Below are 22,354 nucleotides of genomic sequence, written 5' to 3' on the forward strand. Positions count from 1 at the left end.
TTGATACATTCTCTCATACTAGTACATGAATTATCTTAATTCATGTGATTTACGTATGAACATTAATGTTGCTTTAGATCATGTATGAGATTTGTTTAATATTATTATGAAATGTAGAGTCATTGTCATTTTGTGTTTGACTCGACCAATTGAGAAAAACTTTATTAGAAGAAGAGGTTTGCAATAATGAAACATAGATCTTCCTTAACATCCTCAAACTTAAAACACAACCATAGTCTTAAGAACATTAAGATAATCATAATAACATCAATGAGCTTGGTATTTGGTCACTCACTTTAAACGTATATTTCAGAGCCCACAGGAAGTCATTTTAGATGATGCAAAGAATTTGTGTTTAAACGAAAAAATGAGAAGGGAGTGGTGTAATAGTCCAAGCCCACCGCTAGTAGATATTGTCTATTTCGCCCCGTTACGTATGTCGTTAGCCTCAAGGTTTTAAAACGCATCACGGAGAGACTTTCACACCCTTATAAGGAATACTTTGTTTTCTTCCTCCACTGATGTGAGATTTTACAATCCACCTCCTTGGATCCAGCGTCCTCGATGACACACCAGTTGGTGTCTGGCTCTGATCCATTTGTAACCGCTTAAACTCCGTCAGCCTCACAATTTTAAAATCCGTACGTGTGCTAGGGAGAGGTTTCCACACTCTTGTGATAAATGTTTTGTTTCTCTCTCCAATCGATATGAGATCTCATAAACGGAGAGACGTTTCTCGCTGTTAATCAAAGGAGTCTAAAAATAAAAATTATATTCTCCATTTCTATCTCCGACCTAAATTTCAAAAATCAAATAGTTACGAACGGAGTGGAGGAGACGCGGTAGCGTGGAGGGAAGGCAGGAGATGGCCTCCCAAAGCCATATGATGGGGGACAATCAACTCTCAATCATCTTTACTCAGATGCTCCCTGTTGGATATTCTTATTGCCACGTCACTCCCCTTGGGCCCCACTCCCCCTCTTTTCAATCAATCTCATGGCTTCAACACAATTATTCTCCTTTCATTATCTGGCTGCCCACTCATGCATGTGTGTTTTCTTCAATTGAATGCTCAATAATTCCATCTCTCGTTAACCGTCTAAGCTTCTCGTAAATAGATATTGTCTGTTTTACTCTATTACACATTGTTTTTAGCTTCACGGTTTTAAAACCGATCTGCTAAGAAGAGGTTTCGGGACCCAGTATTCTTGCTGGCACTTGTTCCTATCTTCAATCGATGTGACATCTCACGGTTTTGATCTAAAAAGTCTCTTTTTTTTCCGAGTGAAATAATTTAAAGGAAGTGAGTAAGAGGGTTAGTGAGTATTCACCGACTTGAATGATCGATTAGGTAGTACTTGATCCAAATCTCTTGAATTTTGAAAATGTCGGTTGTGGGAATCCATTAGCTTCACTAATTACCTAATATGATATCGAATGATCGATTAGATGATACATGATCCAAATCTCTAGAATTTGAAAATGTCGGTTGTGGAAAGTCATTCTAATAACATAATATGATATGATTACGAATCTATTAGAAATGACTTCTCCAATGCTTTAAAAGTGTACGTGATCATGTGAGATACCATTTCCACTGTGTGGATTTTGGCTTCTTTCGAGGGAGATGTTCGATCTCGTTACAACCCAAGTTTTATCTATGAACTACAATATTAATCGAGATAATAGCTGCAATTTGAGCTAGCTTGAAAATTTAAATGATGAAGAAAATTATTTTTTTAATGTTTTTTATAAATGTATTTGAATTTGTGAATGCATAACAAATATGTCATAAGCATTTATTAGGAGCGTTCATATGATATGACCCGATAATCAGATCATTTCAGATTATTTAACTTAATCTTTATTGGGTGGAGTTAGATTTTTTTTTTTTTTTTTTTTTTTTTTTTCTAAACTTAAAAACTGAAAATTTGGGTCAATTCCAGAGTTAATATTTATTAGACCAACCTGACTAACTTGAAAATAGTAAAAACCCTACTTTTAAGATTATTACGAAAATTAAAAATATTTAACATTAAAAAATAATTTAAAAAAAACCCGACCACTCAAGTCAACCCATTCAACGGGTTGGGTTGAGTTGGATTGTGAACACTATCCAGGTTGCCCGGTTCACCTATCTAACTAACTAGAAATTTCGAGTTCGTCCAAAAAATTTCCTCAACCAAACTCAACATGTTTAGACTCCTAATACATATAAAATCAATCCAAATACATTCTTAAATTGGATTAAGTTGAGTTGGGCGGTGAACACTATTCAGGTGGCTCGGCTCACCAATTTAACTAACTCAAAATTTCAGGTTGATTCAAAAGATTTTCTAAACCAACTCCAACTCGACTCCTAATACTCATCAAATCAATCCTAAACCGTTAAACGATAGGATACGGAGGGATTGGAAGTGAATTATGGGAGAGAGACAAGGAAATGGAGTGGGAGAAATTTTGTGGATGAATGCACATGAGTGTGGCAGATGGGTAGCAGTAGGATGCTGAGAAGGGGCAAAACTGATAGCCATAACAAAGCTGCACAGCCCCCTTCGCTCTGTCTCAGCATCTTCCCTGGCACCATTGCCACCCATCTTACCAACATTTTCTTCCTTCCCTTTTCTACTTTTTTTTACCCAACACAAACATAAACCAGAACTGTTCATCCCTCTTCTTCAAAACTTCTTGTCTCATTCTCATTTAGATTATCTCCAAGATTAAGTGCATAAGCTATGGGTATTGCCACTCACATAGACGTTGGGCTCCGAAGAAGGGTGGATTGTGCAAATCTCACATCAATTGGAGAGGGAAACGAAACATTTTTTATAAGAGTTTGGAAATCTCTCTGCAGTAGACGAGTTTTAAAAGCCTGGAAGGGAAAACCCAACAAGGACAATATGTCTACTAGCAGTGGACTTGAGCTCTTACCGTTTGTAAACTAGAACCTAAGTTTGATTTGTGACTAGAAATATTACTTTTCATTCATGGTGGCTCGCCACTTATCTTTATTTTTACTATTTCCGACCTCGTTGAAAATTTTTAATTCTCGATTAACAAATTCATCAGCGCTCACTAGGGCACATGATATGATCTCAGTATACTCATATCTAAGGGAGCTATAATGTTCCTCTTTAAGATTGTTAAAAAATAAGGTTACAACTCAACTTAACCTAATTTTAAGATTATTACGAAAAGTAAGATTATTTGACGTTTGTAGCTGATGTTAGTGGTGCCTTATTACTTGTAAATGTTTGATGTTTGAGCCTTATAAGATCATAAGTAGGATTTTATTAAATAATTATAAAAAAAAAAAAAAAAAAAACAACTCGACAAGTCAACTCTTCCCAACCCGAAAATAAAAGGTTAGGTTGAGTTGGATTGAGTTTACAACTCTTTTCGGGTTTTCGGTTCACCAATCCAACTAACCTAAATTTTTTGTCTAAAACGACTTCTCCGGTCCAACTCAACCGGTGTACTCCTGCGCAATATTAAAAATTATTTATTTACGAAATTGGTTTAAATGAGAGAATGGTAACACATATGTTAAAATCAATTTTCAAATGTAATAAGCATTAAATATAAAGCCAAAAATGTATAAAATAATATATATTTTACTAATACTTAAAGGGTCTGTACTACGAGAGTCAATAAATTTTCTTTAAATTTTCCTCTTAAAAAAATTTGAGGATGTATCATTATTCATACATGGCAGGTTTTAGATTCTTTGCCTTTTTGTCCACAGCTGAAATTTCCTTTCCCTTTAGAAACTCCAAAACTAAACAAAAATTATAAATTATGATAATAACTTACAGATTAGGCAGGTGATCTTCCACCTTCCCTTTGTGAAGCAAACATGCCTCTTTTCATTACACATTTAAAAGGAACAAAAGAAACCAAGCCCGGAAACCAGCAACATCAAGTCTCCTCTCAGCTACCGACAACTTCCGTGGTGGAGGTTGATTGTGATGCCTGGTTTTGAGGTCGAGACTCCGGTGCTTGCAACCGAAGCACTCGAATCTCCTCCGGGTGCGCTGCGTGCTCGAAGAGTCGGTTCATTCGCTCAAGCAACTGAGCAGCTTTTCGCTTTCCTCTGTCAGTGCCATTGCGTGCCAAATCTATCAATGAACTTATCACTCCAAGATCTCTGGCCTCTACTAGGTGTTGCTCGTCTCCTGAGCAAAGGTGCACGAGAACTGCAGCTGCATTCTCTCTGTTCCTCGGTGATCCTGTACCGATAACATCGACCAAAACCGGTACTGCCTTTGCAGATCCGATGGCAGCTTTCCCTTCGGAATGGCTGGCGAGTATTGCTAAGATGGCTAAGGCTTCATCCACCATTCCTGTTCCAGGTTCAGTGAGAAGCTGCATCAAGGTTGGAACAACGCCAGCTCTTACTGCCTTTCCCTTGTTTCCTTGGTAGATGCACAAGTTGAAAAGAGCAGTTGCAGCATCTTTCTTACCTCTTTGTGTGCCTTCACTGAGCAGCGTGACGAGCGGCGGGATAGCTCCGGAGGCACCGATTCGAACTTTATTTTCATCCACCACTGAAAGGCTGAAAAGAGTGGCTGCAGCATTCTCCCGAGCTTCCATGCTCCCCTTCTTGAGAACGAGAACAATACCAGGAACTGCCCCAGAGGAAATGATGCTTCCCTTGTTGTCCTCACATATAGAGAGGTTAAGAAGTGCTGTCACAGCATGCTCTTGAACACGGGAGTCGGGAGTTGAAAGAAGGCCGACAAGGAGAGGTATTGCACCAGCCTCAGCTATGGCAACGCGATTGTCTGCGTTCCGTTTCGCAAGAAGTCGGATCTCACCAGCTGCAGATCGTTGATCTTCAGGATTTCCAGATGCAAGTTTGCAAAGAAGAATATCAATCTTTGTGCGTTCAGCAGGTGAGCAAGAGGACGAGCTTCTACACGGTCGAGCACTACTGGGTCGTTTTGGTGGTTCGATACCATTAGCCTCACACCACTGGGCTATAAGGCTACGCAACACATAATTTGGTGTAAGAGTAGTGCTTGAAAGTTTCTGTTGTGTCTTCGGACATGTCCCATGCCCGGATTCAAGCCACTTCTCAATGCAGGAACGTTCATAGGTCTACAGCAAAGAAAATTTAAATACATAATCAGCACAAGAGCAACCGCTGCTAAGGCATCAGACAAATGTAAAAGGCTTAAAATGTCACATATTTCAGTAAAAAAAATATAAGCATGAATAATATGGTAAATCAGCAAGCAACACTAACTCATAGACTTCCAATAAAGTACGTAATCCTATCTGAAACTAAGCATTAAAACTACTCCAGCACGAGGATGAAAGTTGAAACATAATCGGCTCCAACTTTAGGATGTTATGTGTCACAATCGCACTTTTACAGGCAACACTCCTATGTTGCCTGGACAAGTATGATCGTGACACAATGCAACTAAAATATCTCAATCTTATATTGTTTTTTTACCTATCTACTCGTATCTGAAAATATGAGGATGCCATGCAAATAACTAGAGCCGGTGATAAGTAAAGTGAAGGCAGAGACTGTAACGTGGAAATTATTTGTTATCAACGAGAAAACACAAATGCTCAAGTACCTGTCCAGTTGAGACAATGACAGGATCTCTCATCAACTCCAGGGATATGGGGCAGCGAAAATCATCTGGTATAATTGGGGCCTTGTTATTTTTCTCATTGGATATTTGTCCACTACAACTTGCTGGAGAATTCTTTTCTCTATCAGGATCGTCCATTTCAAGGTTCTCCGTTTGCACGAAATCTTTTATTTTCTTTAGCAGCCCTGCCATCTTCTCAATGCTTTGACCTGGATCTCCATCAGTAGCAGTAACCATCTCATGCAAAGCTATTGACTCTTGTGCAAGATCGGATATTCCTAATAACTGTAATTTTTCGGACAGTCTCCTCAGCCGATCTTGATCTATAGAAGAATCATTGCTCGTGTTATAAAGGGCAGAGATATCATCCAATAACTCAGAGTCAGGAACATCGGCCCTGCCTTTGGCTCTTCTGAACTGAGCAAGAACAAGCTCGACCTACATACAGGATTGTAGATGCGTACATAATTATTTGAAAATATTGATTTCAGCCTTCTAAACGTTATCTAATATCTAGTAGAGATGAACACAAAGGAAGATCTAATCACCACAAAAGGTTCGTCCACATCCTTTGTAACCTTTATATAAGTTCAACTAGTTTAGTACTGCATATATTTCATCTGGATCAATAATATTTTTTAAGTTGCGTTCAATTTCTGGACTTTTAACACACAGTTATTTCTAACTTTGGCTTCAGCACAAAATTCACAGTAAGACATGAAAAAATTGAAAAAAAATTGTATCATCCTAATTCAACAGAAAAAATGAAAACTATAAATATACAAAAACAACAATCCCAACGTGAACAAGGGGTTTTCCCCAGGAGAGTTTGTATTTCTCAGCCCTCAGGCAACATCATTTCCTTTGTTAGAAAACAATGTCAACTCGTTCATAGCTCAGCAGTTAGATATAAATGTTTATTAAAGGTTGAGCAATAGTTTTAAGAGTTGAAATTATAACTAAAACAATAATTTCATTGAACAACACTTACAGAAATCAATATAAAGATGTTGCAGATGTTCTAAAAATAGGTTGGCTTATTGCAAATACAAGTCTAATGTCATCCTGAAATGATAGTCTATCAAACCGAGCTAGTGTTATCACCTAACATGCAGGTACCGTGCCTAGAGACTGTAAATTCAAAGTAAGAAGATGATATAATTTTATTTCTTACCTGCTCTTTAACTTCATCGGATATATCAAGTTTATCGTAGGCTATTCCTTCCAAAGCTTGTTCCAACCGAGCGGTTACCTCATGAAATTTGTTCATAATTTGCTCCCTCTCTATGGCCTAGAATGGATAACAAAATGAAGTTTGATTAAAAGTAGATATGCTAACATATATCTATAATGCTTCAGATGCTCCTTCCTTTTGATTGGAATTAGCTATAGAACTTTGATGCATCATCTGACTAGAAGTTGGAAGTAATTGTATTGTTGTGACGACAAAATTTCAATCAGATCTATATGCCTGATGGATAAAATCAATTAAGCTTAACTTGCTCATTTGGAATTGGACTTAAAACGGAAGTAGTTGAATTATATTCATGAATACAAATAAAGTTTAATTATAGAAAGAACATCTACTGGAAAAGGTCATCTGCAAGTGGAAACAATAAAATGGTAAATTACTTGCCAAATTGACAAGCACACGGAATTTTAAGATTTATATCTCTGCCGTTTCATAATGATGTAAATATTATGCAAAAATAGAAACGTCAACTGATTTCCTGTCCTCTAAATCTTTCATTCCTAGCACACAAAAATCCGGACTGCACGTAACAGATATATTTTACTGCGTTTTTTCAATGTTTAAATTTGCATCGAAAATGTTATTGACCTATATACACGATAGCCAAACGACAAGAACGACGATTTTCTACTAAATCAATCCAGCAAATACACAATTCTGGAATGAAGGGGGCCAATGTTCCCTCGCTTTCTTCGATCAAAGGAATTAGGAGAAGAGAATATTACAAGAAGATAAAGGATTGCGAGAAGCAATCTTATTAAGGAGAAAAAGAAGGAGAACAGACAAACAGCTCAAGATATGCGATTCCACAACCGATACACACACGCAATAACTTATGACTGAAAGAAATAAAGACAACGAATAAAACGCGAACTTACCAGGAAAATCTTGCTCCCCTCGCTTCCAAATCTGAGCAGCTTCTTAGCCGATTCGAGAGCTTCTTTCAACAATACGAGAGCCTTGAGAGTATCCTCGGGGACTGGCTCTTTGCTATCCCTAATCTCTTCGAACATTGGGATCAAAAGCTTCAATCTCCTGGACAAATTGCAGTACTGCTTCTTGACAGTATGCCTAAAATCCGAGATCCAAGCAATCTCGTTCACTACATCAATCAGGCTCTGAATCAGAGCGCCGTTTTCTTCCTCCATACCACAAAAACTCTCCCAATCAGATCTCACCGTAAAACTCAACTCCAAACAGCAAAAGATCTGCCGAAATCTAACTACAACAGAGATTTTCAAGCTCTCTGCTAGTAGCTTCAGCAGAGACGCTAGGAATGGCAAGTCCGAGAAGTCTCCATTACAGACAGAGAAAGAGGTGGTGATGGTGATGGTGATGGCGATGATGATGATGATGAAGAAACAGTGCTGTGAAAAGGAGATTTTGCTTTAACGTTTCTGGCGCGGCTGAGGGAGAGAGAGAGAGAGAGAGAGAGAGAGAGGCTTAGAAGGTAGAAGAAGGGCGTGTTTGTGTGGGACTGCAGGGCTGGATTTTGAAACGTTAAATTCTGCCGTTTCCGTTACTTTCGCCGTTAACTGTAACGACACCTAACTGCTGAGGATATGACGACGTCTCTGTTCGACGTGACTGTTTATACTCGGCTCATTCGGCTTGGCTCTCCAACCCCTCCGCTTTTCAACCTTTCTTTTTTTTTTTTTCTCGCAATTATAAAAAAATTATTAGGAATTTGTTTTTAAAATACTTCAATTTTTTTCAAAAATTACATTATTATTTTTAACTTTCTATAAATATTTTTAATATTAGACTAAAAGTCAATGTATTTCTATATGTCTTTAAAATTTAATCTAAACCACTCCTATTGGGACAGCCACCTCAGTCGGCATCGAGGAATGCAAAGACGGTGGTTAGTGGCTTAGGAGCATATGATGGTTATGAAAGGGTAGACCAATAAATTCAGACAAATGAAACCCCCTTATTTTGTCTAAATAATAGAAAATTTATTTTAAAATATTTAGTCAAGATATTGTCCGCCACACTGTGAGATTAATGTGGACCTTATGACGGTTTTTGTACTGTCTTCCCTCCAAAAGGTATTTACATCGGTCAATGGTCAATACCAAAGTGAACCTTTATTTTCAAAATAGTAAGTGCAAAAAAATGTGTGAATTGAGGGCCTCACGAAAACTTTTAGATTGTCCCCGTAAACAATGATTTTACAACTCTAATCTCAACCGTCGGGTAAATGTAAAAATTTAAATTATATTTATAAATATTTTAAAAAAATATTTAATATATATATCTAAAAAGAAAGGTGTTTTGAAACATATAGGATAGAGATGATATCCAAAGAGAAAGGGAATCATTATTAATCATAGTGCTTGAAAGGCACCTAACAAACTTTCTCAAGTCCAATAGCCTTTATATTATTATTTATTTATTTATGTTATTTATTTATGTTATTTAATTAATAATAATAAAGATAATATAATATAATATTTGAGCTGGACACAGCCATGAATACGCGTAGCCCTCACCCAAGAACCGCGAATAGATACGGTTGGTTCGTGGCTGTGCCTTTGCCAACAATGCTCAACATTGTATTGTCCCACTTACCTTTTCTTTTTAATTTAATTCACTTAATTAATAATAAATAAAATAAAATAAACCTTTAAATTTTAATTTTTAAAAATATTTAAAAGTGTTTTCGAACCATTTAAAAAAAAATTAAGGGTAATAATGTAACGGACTATTTTTAAATATTTTTTCTTTTGTTTTTAAATACTGTAAAAAAAGAGAGACAACAACCGGCTCTAAGCAACAGCCAAATGGCAACATCAAACATAAATGACGATTCACCTTGTATGACTCTTCCCTCGATTTTTTTTTGAAGTCATTGGATCATTTTGCTTGTTTGAAGATCTCCTCCCTTCTTCCATTCAACCTCGAAAAATGACCTGAGACCGAAGTGGTTATTTTTTTCTACCATGGTAGACTCGTTCACTTCAAGAGAATCTTTTCTATGATCAGACTTGATAACGAGTCTCTTGACGATGATCTAGAGCTCAGGAGATTAACTCACGACTCCTCGACCACCTATCCAAATAAATCTTATGAGTGGCACAGTTTTTTCTTTTTGTTCTTTTTCTATTATTTCTTGTTCCGCTTATTTATTTTTATGGATTATTTTTCACTCTTACATTATTTTTTTTAATTTTTTTATATTATTTATATTTAGAATTGTTTCTTTTCCTATTATAACTCTTTTAGCTTAGGTTCTTTTTTCAATCATAATAAATTATTATAATAATATAAATTTTATAAACATATCTCATTTAATATAATTTAATCGACCATATACAACATCTAATTTTTAAAATATAGGTTGGGTTAAAAATTTGTATAATTTTATTAAAATCTTTATTTGAAGATAATTATTAAGATTTATTATAAAATAAACTCAAAAACCTATATTAAATTTTAATTAGTTAAAATTATTTTAATTATTAAAAGTAAATAATATAATAAATTTGTTGAAAATACTTGGCGATAGTTGTTTTTTTGAGACATTTTATTTTGTCCGTCATAAATAAAAATTTTAACCAAACCGTAGTTTGGTTCCTTTGTGGTGGACCACACCCGAACAGAAACGGGGTCCACGTGGAGGGGTGGATAGCGGGTAGTAGAAAATTGGCCGTGAATCAGGCAAATCTGACAATGACATGTGGCCAAATCTGAAGGGACATCCATAAGCTGATTCAGCCGTCGGCTTGGCTCACTTTGCAATCTCCCCTAAGCCGCAAATACCCGAATCAGAGGATGGCGATGGTGGGCCATTATTTTAATATATAATTATTAAACAATGGCTCTTTTTTTAATTAAGAAAAATAAATCAATTTTATTCTTCAATTGGATTTTTAATTAAATAATTATCAAATTTTAATTTATATTACGCTGGATTATATTTAAAATTTAAAATAATATGTCAAATATATTTTGTTTATTTTAATTTTAATTAAGATAAGCTTTGATTAAAATATGGGTTTTCAATGAAAATGAAAAATGGAGAATATTTGGCAAAATTAAAACGTTCACGGGACTAAAAGAAAATAAATAAAAAAATTCAGGTTGCGGGACCGGAGGTGGGGACCACAGAATTATTTATTATTTAATTTTAAAAAATAATGAGGGAAATAAAAGTGGGTCCACGTGGCACGAAAACTGCGGCACATGGTCGACGTGTATTAACGGCGTCGTATTATGGGAGTTGAGAAATGAAAGCAATTTTATATCCACCGTCGTCGGAGTGAGCCCCACGAAAACGGTACAAGTGATCCGCCGCCATTGGAGCTCGCCCATTCTGAATTTAATTTTTAGTATTAATGTACATACTTATTTTAAAAAATATTAGAAATATTTAAATTTTAATGAAATTGTTCTATTCCGTATTCCATGGTCTCGACATTCAGCTATATCTCCTAAGATACGGGTTTTTCCAGCATGTTTTATCCTCATTCACCCAATATAGGATAGCGTCGAACAAAACACGTTTAATTTAGAGTTTATATGATTAAGCCCAGAAAAAAATAAAAAATACACATTGTTGGTGTCGGTAATAACTTTCATTTTTTATAAGTCTTTCTTACCTATCATATGCTTAAAATCGCTCTCATTCGAATACAGTCTCAATTCATTCATGTATCTCGTTTACCCCTCCTGGTCCAAACCTCACCATTGAGGAGCTTAGAGTTGAATGGGCTCTCTAAGCCCAATCCTTGTTTGAAAGATGGGTTTAGAAAGCCCACTAAGCCCAGAGGTTTTTTTCCCTTCTAATTAATTACTTTTTTAAATATTTTAATTACAATAATAATATTTTAGAAAAATAAGCTATTATTTGTCCTTTTTTTTTTTTTTGAAAATTAGAGAGTATTTTTGAGATTTAAAAAAAAATTAAAGGTTTTTTTATTTATGAATATTTTTTAGACGGATATTGTTGTAGCAAATTAAGTGGACATAATTGACTTAGACAAGACATTATTGTTGCAAATTAGAACTAAAAAAAGAACCAGAAAACTGTCTCAAATTTTGTTACGTTATTAGGTTAAGATTGAGCTTAACAAGTTACACCTCGCGGCTGCCGGAGAAGACGTAAAAAATGTATCTAACCGATGTGAGATCTCGCAGAATTCCATTTTGACAAAGAATGAGAGAGGAAACAGGGAGAGATTTCTTCTAAAATGCGTAAAAAAATGTTTTGTTCTCCTCCCTAACCGATGTGAGATCTCACAGAATTGCTCCAGGCAAAGCACGCTTAACTATGAAGTTCCTAAGATTGAGTCACCAAAAAAGAAGGTGCACCTTGTTGGTACAGGGAGTAACTTTCATTTTTTTAAAGTCTTTCTTAGTCATCATATCTTCAGAGTATTGTTCTCATTCAACAATTGACTTTATTGTTGGTTTTGTTGGATGACTTGTTTGTTGTATGAAGACACATGTCTTATGTCCCCTACATGTGTTGTGTTGTATGATTGTTTGACATGTATTATGTTATGATATATGTTATGTTGCGTACAAGTTATGCTATCTCTTATCAGTAATACCATGAAATGATTATGTTATCGATGTTGTATGATGCATGTACCTCCATATGCCACACTATGTAAACTACGTTAATAACTATGCCTTATGCCTATGAGACATTAGAAAACCATGTATATTAATCATGAATAATATGATAAGTATCATGTTTGTATGTATCATAGGAGTGCTATGTCAAGAAAAGAATAGAGGTATGACTAGCGTTATAAGTATATACGATGTTTGATGCTATAGGATCTCATACATTTTGTATATCACGTGCAATAGAAAACCATGTATGTTCGCTATGATCTTATGTGGGACCTTTCCCTCTGTGGCATCTAGTAGCGTGAGTTTGTACTAGCTTAACTAGCCAGACCTAGACCTACGTATGTAAGCCCACTTAGTGGGCCCATGTGCGTGCGTGTGGGTCATGTATATAAAAGTACTACACATCCAACTGTGCCTGAACTAGAAAGTAGAGTCGGAAAACCATAATGTTTTTATGAAAAGATAGATCACACCATGATTACTTGTGTTTGCATTTCTCGACTTCAACAGAGGGGTTACTTAGTCTTTTTACATACTCAAGTCACATACTACTTTCTTTTCAGGTAAGATAAGGTACCCGTGTACGGATGACGATATCACTGTGAAAGGCATGAAAGAGAAGTTGGGGTAGTTGCTTCAAGCTGCATGATTAACGTTGATGTTCTTATGATTGAGTTAATGAAAGGTGGGTTGTAGCTGTCAATTCTCCTTACTCGAGTTATATGCTATTAAAGTTGTTGTTGCTACCTATTCGATCATAACTTATAACATTACTTTCTCGAAAATTTAAACGGTGTATTTAAAAAATAAAGGTAAAAAAAACAAAATACCATGAAGGAGGGACCCACTTGGATTGTGTTGGATTTCACCTCATGTTAGGGGCAAAATTGATAGCTTCAAAGATTGAAGGGCCACAATACTTTGTTATCCATTCCCTTTTCTTTTCCTTTTGGTCCCTCATTTCTTTCTAAATTTCCAATTTTACCATTTATTTAGTCAACTATATTCTCATGATGCCCCTCTCCATTATTGCCTCTTTTGACTCCCACGATACTATATTTTCATGCATTTTAACTCTACTTTGCTATCCCGACACAAACTGGATGTGTATTACTTCTTTACACACGGTCTACGTAAGCATGCATGGACCCACCAGACGAGCATATACGTACTTCTTGGCTTGCTCTTTAGCTAGCCTATGTTCACGTTGTTGGAATCATAGAGGGAAAGGAGCCTGCATAATATCATGGCAAAACATAGATATTGTAATGTATGTGTCCATACTCATCATGACGAGGATATCTTGATGCATATGACATACAAATGCATGAGGTCTCGTAGTATCAATTTATGTCATATACGTATGATCCAGATGGTACCTCCATTCTTTCGAAGTCGTTTGTGACGTAATTAGAACCTGAAAAAGGTCATAACTTAGCCATTATTTTGAAGAATTAGATATTTTTAGCACTATTTAGAATTGATATTGGAATAGTAAGTGATGATAACTCTATGGTTAGGCTCTAAGCTCAATGAGACTAAAGCACAATCGGGCTGAGCTTAAGGGACAATCAGCTAAGAAAAACTTAGGAACATCAACTTAGGCCAAAAGGGTAAGTGAGGTTCTTTTGGAATGTCGAAGGTCTAGGTTGGATGAATTGATTGATTCATGATTCTTAATGTGGGATATCATCATATTGTATGTCACACGAGCATAAATTACTTCTTCAGTATGTTACATATCGACGCAAACACCATATTATTATATGCACTTCTTTTTTCTATTGATTTTTCATAATGTGCGTGTGTGCTAGCCCACAGTTGAGCCTAGAGGGTATATTAACGAGGACACCCAGTGGGTTCATGCAGATGTCTGTAAACCGTGTAAAGAAGTACTATGCATCTATTCTTACCCGACAAAAAAATAGAGTTCAAAAAATAGTCAAGAAAACTAGGTTCCATTAGTCATGAAACATGTTGCATATGATTGCATTTTTCAATCCGAACAATGGAATCACTTACTAAGTATGAATAATAAAAATAAAAATAAAATAATGTGATGGCATATAATTGCCTCCAATGCACATGCTTCATGATTTTGCATCCCATCTCCGACCATCATGTCCCTATCTCCTACAATCATCATCAATTAAATGACAAATAATTAAATAAATAAATAAAAGAAATCAAATAGTTGAGCTGACCTAATAAATTCAGCATTGAGTAGACGAAACCGTGAACTAAGCTAACATACTCGGTTAACGATTTTATGAGATCGTGTACTGATTGGAGACGGCGATACATAACGAGCTAAAGCAAATAATATCTGCTAATGATGAGTTTGAATTTTGTTACAAATGGTATCAGAGTTAGATACCGACTAGTGGGCTATCGAGAACGCTAGATTCCGAAAAGGGTAAATGGTTGAAAATTTAAATAATATAATAAAATTGTTAAAATAAATAAAATTATAATAATATTTGGTTAGATCTTGAGCGTTGATCTTGTGAGGTCAAAGAGAATAAAACGTCAAGTTGGGTTAAATCAGAACCGTCCGTGAAGGTGAGCCCAGATAATATCATGCTGTCATCCACTTTAGGTTATGGTGGGGTCATTCACGTGTGATTGAATAGACTTAGTTCATGTGATGAGACATTTCGTAGACTATTTTGAAATTTATATTTATTATAAATAAATAAATTAAATTAATTTTTTGTATGCTAAAAATAAAGAATCAGAATTTCAATATTAATGACCCTAGAAGTTGTGAAATCAATGTGACATTAATTTTACATTTTCCAAAATTAATTATTTTTCTAAATTTTGATTGGATAAAATAAAAAATTTCAATTGACCTTACACGAACATTAAAAATATTTGACATTCGATGAAATATCAAATGTAAAGTTTAAGGATAATTTTATCAATTTAGCTAGAAACGAACTAAACGACTCAACCCTGAATCCCCAATCGAATCGAACAGAACACCTAACAACACGACTCTGAATCACCAACTGATCTGAAGAAAACACCTAATGACTCAACCCTGAATCATCAACCGAACCGAACAGAACACGTAATGGCTTAACCCTAAATCACCAACTGAACCAAATAGAACACTTAACGACTCAACCTTGAATAATCAATCGAACCGAACAGAACACGTAATGGCTCAACCCTAAATCACCAACTGAACCAAATAGAACACTTAACGACTCAACCCTGAATCATCAACCGAACCAAATAAAACATGTAACGGCTCAACCCTAAATCACCCAACCAAATCAAATAGAACACTTAACGACTCAACCCTGAATCATCAACCGAACCGAATAGAACATGTAACGGCTCAACCCTAAATCACCCAACCAAATCAAATAAAACACCTAACAACTCAACCCTGAATCACTGAACATAACCGAACAGAACATCTAACGACTCAACCTTGAATCACCAACTGAACCAAACAGAACACCTAACGACTCAACCCTGAATCACCAATCGAACCAAACAAAACACTTAACAACTCAACCCTGAATCACCAATTGAATCGAACAGAACTTTTTACAACTCAACCCTAAATCACCAACCGAATCGAACAGAACACCTAACAACTCAACTTTGAATCACCAATCGAACCAAATAGAACACCTAACGACTCAACTCTGAATTACTAACCAAACCGAACCGAACCTCCAACTCAACTAGTATACATCTTAAAAGGAGAGTATGATTGACTCGGGTTGACTTAAATTTCCTACAACTGGCTTGAATTATTAGAAACATTTTAAGAAGAGTGTTGATTTATGGAGATAATCTTCCATCTTAATAGCAATTTCATTAAAATCAAATTGTAACAAGATCATATCGCACGACATATTTCGAATCTGGTTCGAAATCGAAATATGAATGAAAATTACCTGAGCTCATCTCTGGAGATTGGGTGTAGAGATTAGAGCCATGAAATCTCTGTTTTGGAAGAAAGGATCTGTGCCACAGGCAAGGAAATCCCCTGTTCTTCCACCATTTATGCTTCTAAGAAATCTGCAAATCCAAAATTGAAACAAACCCAGATCCCCAAAATCATTATCAACTCTTTTAATTTACACCAGAGACAGCCATGGAAATCAACAGAACAGTTGCAGGAACAGGAAAATTGGCTTGCTCATAAAATGGGAGAAAGAAGAAGAAGAAGAAGAAGAAGAAGAAGACCCGCAACATGAAAGCAATTATCACGGGGAAAAATCAATACAATGCTATACAACAACTACAGAGAGCAATGAAGAAATTCAGCCCGCTATTAGCGACGGCAACAGATCGGATTTCCTCACCATACCCAGGTGGAGATGAAAGATGCAATGGCGGTCCAGTAGATTCCGGCGACATGGCCATTGAATCAGGCGGCTGAGCACTGGACACAATTTCATTACCAGGCTGGGTTGTCATCATCGGACTATTCCCGAAAATCTCCCTCGGTAATAACACCTCCGAAACCCCAAAAATAGCGACCGGATTCTGATCGATCACCGTCTGAGTCACCGATGCTTGAACAATCCCTGTATTGATCCCAACCGAGCCATTCACTCGCGAAATGTTAAGCGTGAAGCTACCAGCGCCCATGTCCTCGGTGGCCAGAGTCGGCTGTACAGGGTTCACAATGGATTCCAAAGATCCAAGAGGGTAATAAGAATGAAGCACGTGAAATTTCAACACAACCGCCTTCTTATCCGCCGACAGAGACTGGAGGCTCACCGTCCCCGGAAGGTCGGAAAACGCCGTGTCAGTGGGAACAAAAAGCGTAATCCCAGCGCCGCCTTCATCGGCCTCAAACTCCTCAACGACACCAGAAGCAGAGAGCATAGAGGCAGCGACATTAAAATTATGACCATCGATCAAAGCTCTAGTGATATTCAACCCCAAGGGCGGGCGAGTCTCGGAGGCCATGAGATCAAATCCGTAGGGGACAAGGAGAGCATTAACGGCGAAGATACTGACATTGTAGGGAAGATTCTTGAGTAGAGTGAGAACAGTAGCATTGGAGGAGGAGAAAGGAACAGGGGAATGGAGCGAGACGATGCCATCGAGAGGGTTGCGAGTGATGTTGAGGGAGCCGAAATCGCTGGTGGCACGGCCGGTGGTTTGGAAGAGAGTGGTGACGAGCTTGCCGGAAGGGGAGATGTGACGGAGGTCGTAAGGGGAGAGGTATTGGAGGAGGACGTGGTAGCGGAGGAGATCGGCGAGGGAGGATGGAGGGATGCGGTGGGTGAGATCGGAGGAGGCGTCGAGGTAGGAGTTGGGGACGGCGAGGAGAGTGAGGGAGGTGCGGTGGTTGAGATCTGAGAGAATGGAGGAGGCGGAGAGAAGGGCGGCGAAATGGGAGAGGTCGGGGAAGGAGGAGAGGAGGGAAGAGATGTTTAGGGCAAGGATTGGGGAAGGAGGAGAGGACAGGAGGAGGAAATAGAGGAAAATGATAGGGGTAAAATGGGAAATGCGAGTGCCCATTTTCCCTTCTGTGAAGAGGAAGACTGAGAGGAGAGAAAGACGTGAAGGGTAATGGCGAAGAGCTTTTCAGACAAACGAAGCTGAAGGCTTGGGGAATGAGAGCGTGTGGTGGCGGAGTATCAATGACGATGCGGATATTTGTTTTTTATTTTTTTATTTATTTATTTAATAAGTCTTAAAAAATATTTAATATTCCAAAATATTTCTTTCTTTTTTTTTTTTTAAATATAATTTTTAAAAATTCAAATTTTAATATTGTACTTTAAAAAAATCATTTATTTACTAAATAAGTATAATAAATTAATTTTGCACTTTTAATTTTATATTTATAGATTAAAAAAAACGATATTAATCCTGAAATGTGAGATCCTATCTAATAAGGGTGTGAAAACATCTATCTAATCGTGAAGGTGACGGTGATACGTAACGAGCCAAAGTGGACAGTAGACGAATTTTAAAATTGTGAGGCTAACGGCAATACGTAACAGGTTAAAACAATGGACGTGGGCTCTAACAAGACGAGTTTTAGGTTTGTTGAGAAAAGGAAATATTGTTAGTTAAGTAATAAAATTTAGTGACATTATCATATTTATGGGGGCGTTACCGATTTAGTATGGATTTCAACACCATAATTTATGGTGTCAATGAATTAATAAAGACAAATTTTCATTTCCTCCTAGAGTTCTACCATAAAAGACATTCAATTCCTCGAATTAGAGCTTACGTAATCCACCTTTCTTTTCTACCAAATTTTGGACTACGTTTTCAAAGTTGAACGTGACGGAAGTATAACAGCCAAAGCCCACCGCTATAAGATATTGTCCACTTTGACCCATTACGTATCATCGTCAACCTTACAATTTAAACGCATTTGCTAAAGAGAAATTTCCACACCCTTATACGGAATGCTTTGTTCCCCTTCTCAACCGATTGGGATCTTACAATCCACCCCTCTTAGAGGCCTAGTATCCTCGCTGACACACCGCTCGGTGTCTAGCTCTGATACTGTTTGTAACAGCCCAAGTCTATCACTAACAAATATTGTCCGTTTTGACCCATTACGTATCATCGTCAATCTAAAAGTTTAGGAAGACCTTCAAATTCCTTGCACTTTGGACTCTTTTTTAAGCCTATCTTTGTGGCTTATTTAATCCTATTTTAGTTTGGGCCTTAAAAAGGCACTCACATGATGAGGCCTTTTACATGTATTTTAAGCTTATTGTTGAGGCCCATATGTCTCAATAACCGACCATCGAATGCACCAGCTACACCTAACGTGAGGAATAGATTCATGCATAACACTAAATAGGGAGCCACCAAATGCACCCGCTTCACCTAATATGAAGAATAGATTCATGAGCATGTTGTGCTCAACCTCGAATACAATCATAAAGTTAAAAATACCAGAGATTCGTTAAAACAGCTTTATTGACCAATTGAGTAAATCGAAAAAATAGCAGTAACAATTTGATTTTAGGATTCAAAGACGAGAAATCCATTCATATATTAAATAAAAGGAACGTCATTTTCCAATCTCATTGATTTATACATATATTTCATGCCGTCTCCTTAGGATATACATAAATTCATTTTAGGATAAAGTTTAAAAACATGAAATAAAATAAATAATGCAAGTTGAATTTAAAATAAATAATTTAATATAAATAAAATAAACATGAAATAACATTGGGAATTGTTTTAATATATAGTTTTCATTTTTTTAATAGAACTTCCATTCGGGACAAGTTCCCACGAAACGTCCACCTGCCGACTTTATAAATTAAATAGACATGTTTAATTAAAATTGAAATTATTGACGTGCACATAAACTATATATATATATATATATATATTTAAGATAAAATGTTGACGTGGACATTTATGTATGGTGGAGGGCCAAATTCATGCCGTTTCCCATACATTGAATTTATCAATTTTTATGATAAATAAAATAATTTCTTTAAAAAAAAATATAATTTTAGCCTCTCATTTATTTTTATTATTTTAAATATTAACATGTAATTTTAAAATTAAAAAAATAAAAACAGAGTTTTATGAGAATTACTATGATAATTTCTCATTTTTATCGTTGTTTATTAAATTGTATAATTAAAATTAATTATGTTGAGTTTAACGATGGAGAGGGTGACATGACGAGGTGAGAGCCGTACACGTGTAGGGTGGAGATTGAATGATTTTGGGCCAGAAGATCCTATAAGTAGAGAAGGAGACGTAGATTCAAAAAACACAGCAAATTCCATTCCATAAAATTTGATTCGAAGTTGAGAAATATTTGTAGTGCGACAGAGAAATGGCGGCTGGCTGCAACTGTGGTGATAACTGCTCCTGTGGAGACAGCTGCAACTGTCAATCCGGGTATCTCTCTTTTACCAAATTTACGTTCTTTTTCGTTTTAGATCGTTAAAAAAGCTCGATTAATTTTACATAAGTCGAATAGGGTTTGAACAAATAACTCGAATTACCGCCGTTCGAGCGTAGCTAAGATACCTATTACCGATTCTGAACTAGAAGAACTTGATTTACCCTTATCAAGTCAACCAACGAATTTGTTCTAAAAGAAATATCCTTACCTAGTTCAGTACACGGTTGATTTTTAAGGAGGATGTTATCACGAACTTTGGAAACAAGTATTGAAAAAACTCGATTAGCTCGATTAAATTTGCATGAGCTGAGTTTGAACAAATAACTCGAATTATTGCTAGTTCGAGCGTAGCTAAAGTCTGAATATCATCCCAAATATCGATGATTTGACCCTAAACTAAAAAAAAAAACTTGATTTTCGAGACCAACCAACCAACCAACGAATTTGTTCTAAAAGAAATATCCTTACCCAATTGGGTAAACGATCGATTTTTAAAGAAGATGTTATCACTAACTTTGGAAAAACGTATTGAAAAAATTTGATTAGCTCGATTAAATTTACATATGTCGAGCTGGGTTTAAACAAATAACTCGAGATTTTAAAACGCATCCACTAACGAGAGGTTTTTACACCCTAATAAATAATGGTTCGTTCCCCTCTCCAACGTGTCCACTGGAGAGAATCATCGAGTCAGTTTAGCCATTTCGTTAAGATTCAGTTTACATAATCTTTACGTGTATGTATATACGATATTTTTCATTAAAACGTGTTCGTAATGTTTGCAGAACCATCACAGCCACCATCCTGAAGAAGTAAGTGATAATTTTGAGTAGTTTTCTTTTAGAAACATCATAAAAGCATCAAGAAATTGAACTTATAAACAATAAACCATGCAGGGATGGGTGCAGCTGTGGGAGTGGCTGCTCATGTGACCCATGCAACTGCTAAGTGAACAAGATGCCCAAACGACAACAACAAAGCTTCTTATCCATAGAATAAACAGAATTTGGTGTTCTTTTTCTTGTTCTTTTTCTTGAAATGTGTAGTGTGAAGTGAAGTGTGTGATGTTGCTTTGTTGTGTGGGTGGGCAATTGGGGTTCATATCAGATCATCAAAGTTTCTATGTGTGTTTGAATTTATGTTTTATATCAATATTTGTTTCGTGTCGTAGCTTTCATGTTCTTTTTTTTGTCTCTTAATCCGTTTATGAATTTAGTTTTTGTAGTTTCAAGCTGTGGGACGAGCTAAACTTCTCTTTATCGTTCGTTGCTTATTCTTCGATAGAAGGCTCTTAATATTCATTACCAATTTAAACATAGCTCAACTAACTAAAACATTTACATTCTCTGACGAAAAGGTCAAGAAAATGCAAACACATGCAACATGAATGAGACATATCATTTAAAATTGTATTCTCTTAGGTGGCCTTTAGTCCGGGAAAGTTGGATGTGTAGTACCTCTCCATACACGATTCATATGTGCGAGCGTGGGCCCACAAGGCGGGCTCGCACACCCCCTGGGCCTACTAGTCGAGTTAGCCCCTTTGGACTGTAGTTGGACACCCGAAGGTACAACGCCCGTTGTACACCAAGCCAAGCATGTGGGTCATTTTAGTGCATCTGTACTCATCATAAATGGGAAGTATCTCTATGCATATAAACATACAATTACGTCAAAGTCCCCATACTTATTCCTCACAAATTACACTCGTTAATATGCATACATAAATCATTTGGATACATATCATAGCATGTCATAACGTGTCATTGCCAAACATATTCATAATACATCATAGCATCTCATAACATAACTGATCGTAACATGAATTGACATTTCATTTATAACACAACGTTATTTAGCATATCATAAAGCAATACATATCATATCATCATACATCAAATATACAACAAATATGACACGTTCAAGACTACTAGGCACATGTGATCATACATAAACAAATTCTTCCAACGAATCGATAATAAATCTACTTACTTGGTTGGCCTAAGTTGAAACTACTACGAC

General features: G+C 36.3%; 2 protein-coding genes and 1 long non-coding RNA gene across 3 annotated transcripts; 1 reads left to right on the plus strand and 2 right to left on the minus strand.

The window, feature by feature from the left end:
- Positions 1-3,779: 3,779 nt before the first annotated feature.
- On the minus strand, positions 3,780-8,316 carry LOC111783084 (U-box domain-containing protein 13). The gene is made up of 4 exons (XM_023663966.2): positions 7,740-8,316; positions 6,784-6,900; positions 5,592-6,047; positions 3,780-5,100 (listed from the first exon to the last, which is right to left on the minus strand). Exons 1-4 carry the CDS (start codon positions 8,007-8,009, stop codon positions 3,931-3,933), a joined length of 2,013 nt encoding a protein of 670 aa, XP_023519734.2. The 5' UTR covers positions 8,010-8,316; the 3' UTR covers positions 3,780-3,930.
- Positions 8,317-16,505: 8,189 nt separating this feature from the next.
- Positions 16,506-18,045, minus strand: LOC111782467 (fasciclin-like arabinogalactan protein 4). The gene has a single exon (XM_023663220.2). The coding sequence runs from the start codon at positions 17,947-17,949 to the stop codon at positions 16,693-16,695; it is 1,257 nt and encodes a 418-aa protein (XP_023518988.2). The 5' UTR covers positions 17,950-18,045; the 3' UTR covers positions 16,506-16,692.
- A 2,134-nt stretch (positions 18,046-20,179) lies between these two features.
- LOC111783676 (uncharacterized) lies at positions 20,180-21,502 on the plus strand. The gene is made up of 3 exons (XR_015414726.1): positions 20,180-20,325; positions 21,118-21,144; positions 21,229-21,502. It is a non-coding gene; the product is annotated as an uncharacterized LOC111783676 (long non-coding RNA).
- The last annotated feature ends 852 nt before the right edge of the window (positions 21,503-22,354 follow it).

This window comes from Cucurbita pepo, chromosome 20 (assembly GCF_057944985.1).
Source record: "Cucurbita pepo subsp. pepo isolate OVF chromosome 20, ASM5794498v1, whole genome shotgun sequence".
Lineage (NCBI taxonomy): Eukaryota > Viridiplantae > Streptophyta > Magnoliopsida > Cucurbitales > Cucurbitaceae > Cucurbita > Cucurbita pepo.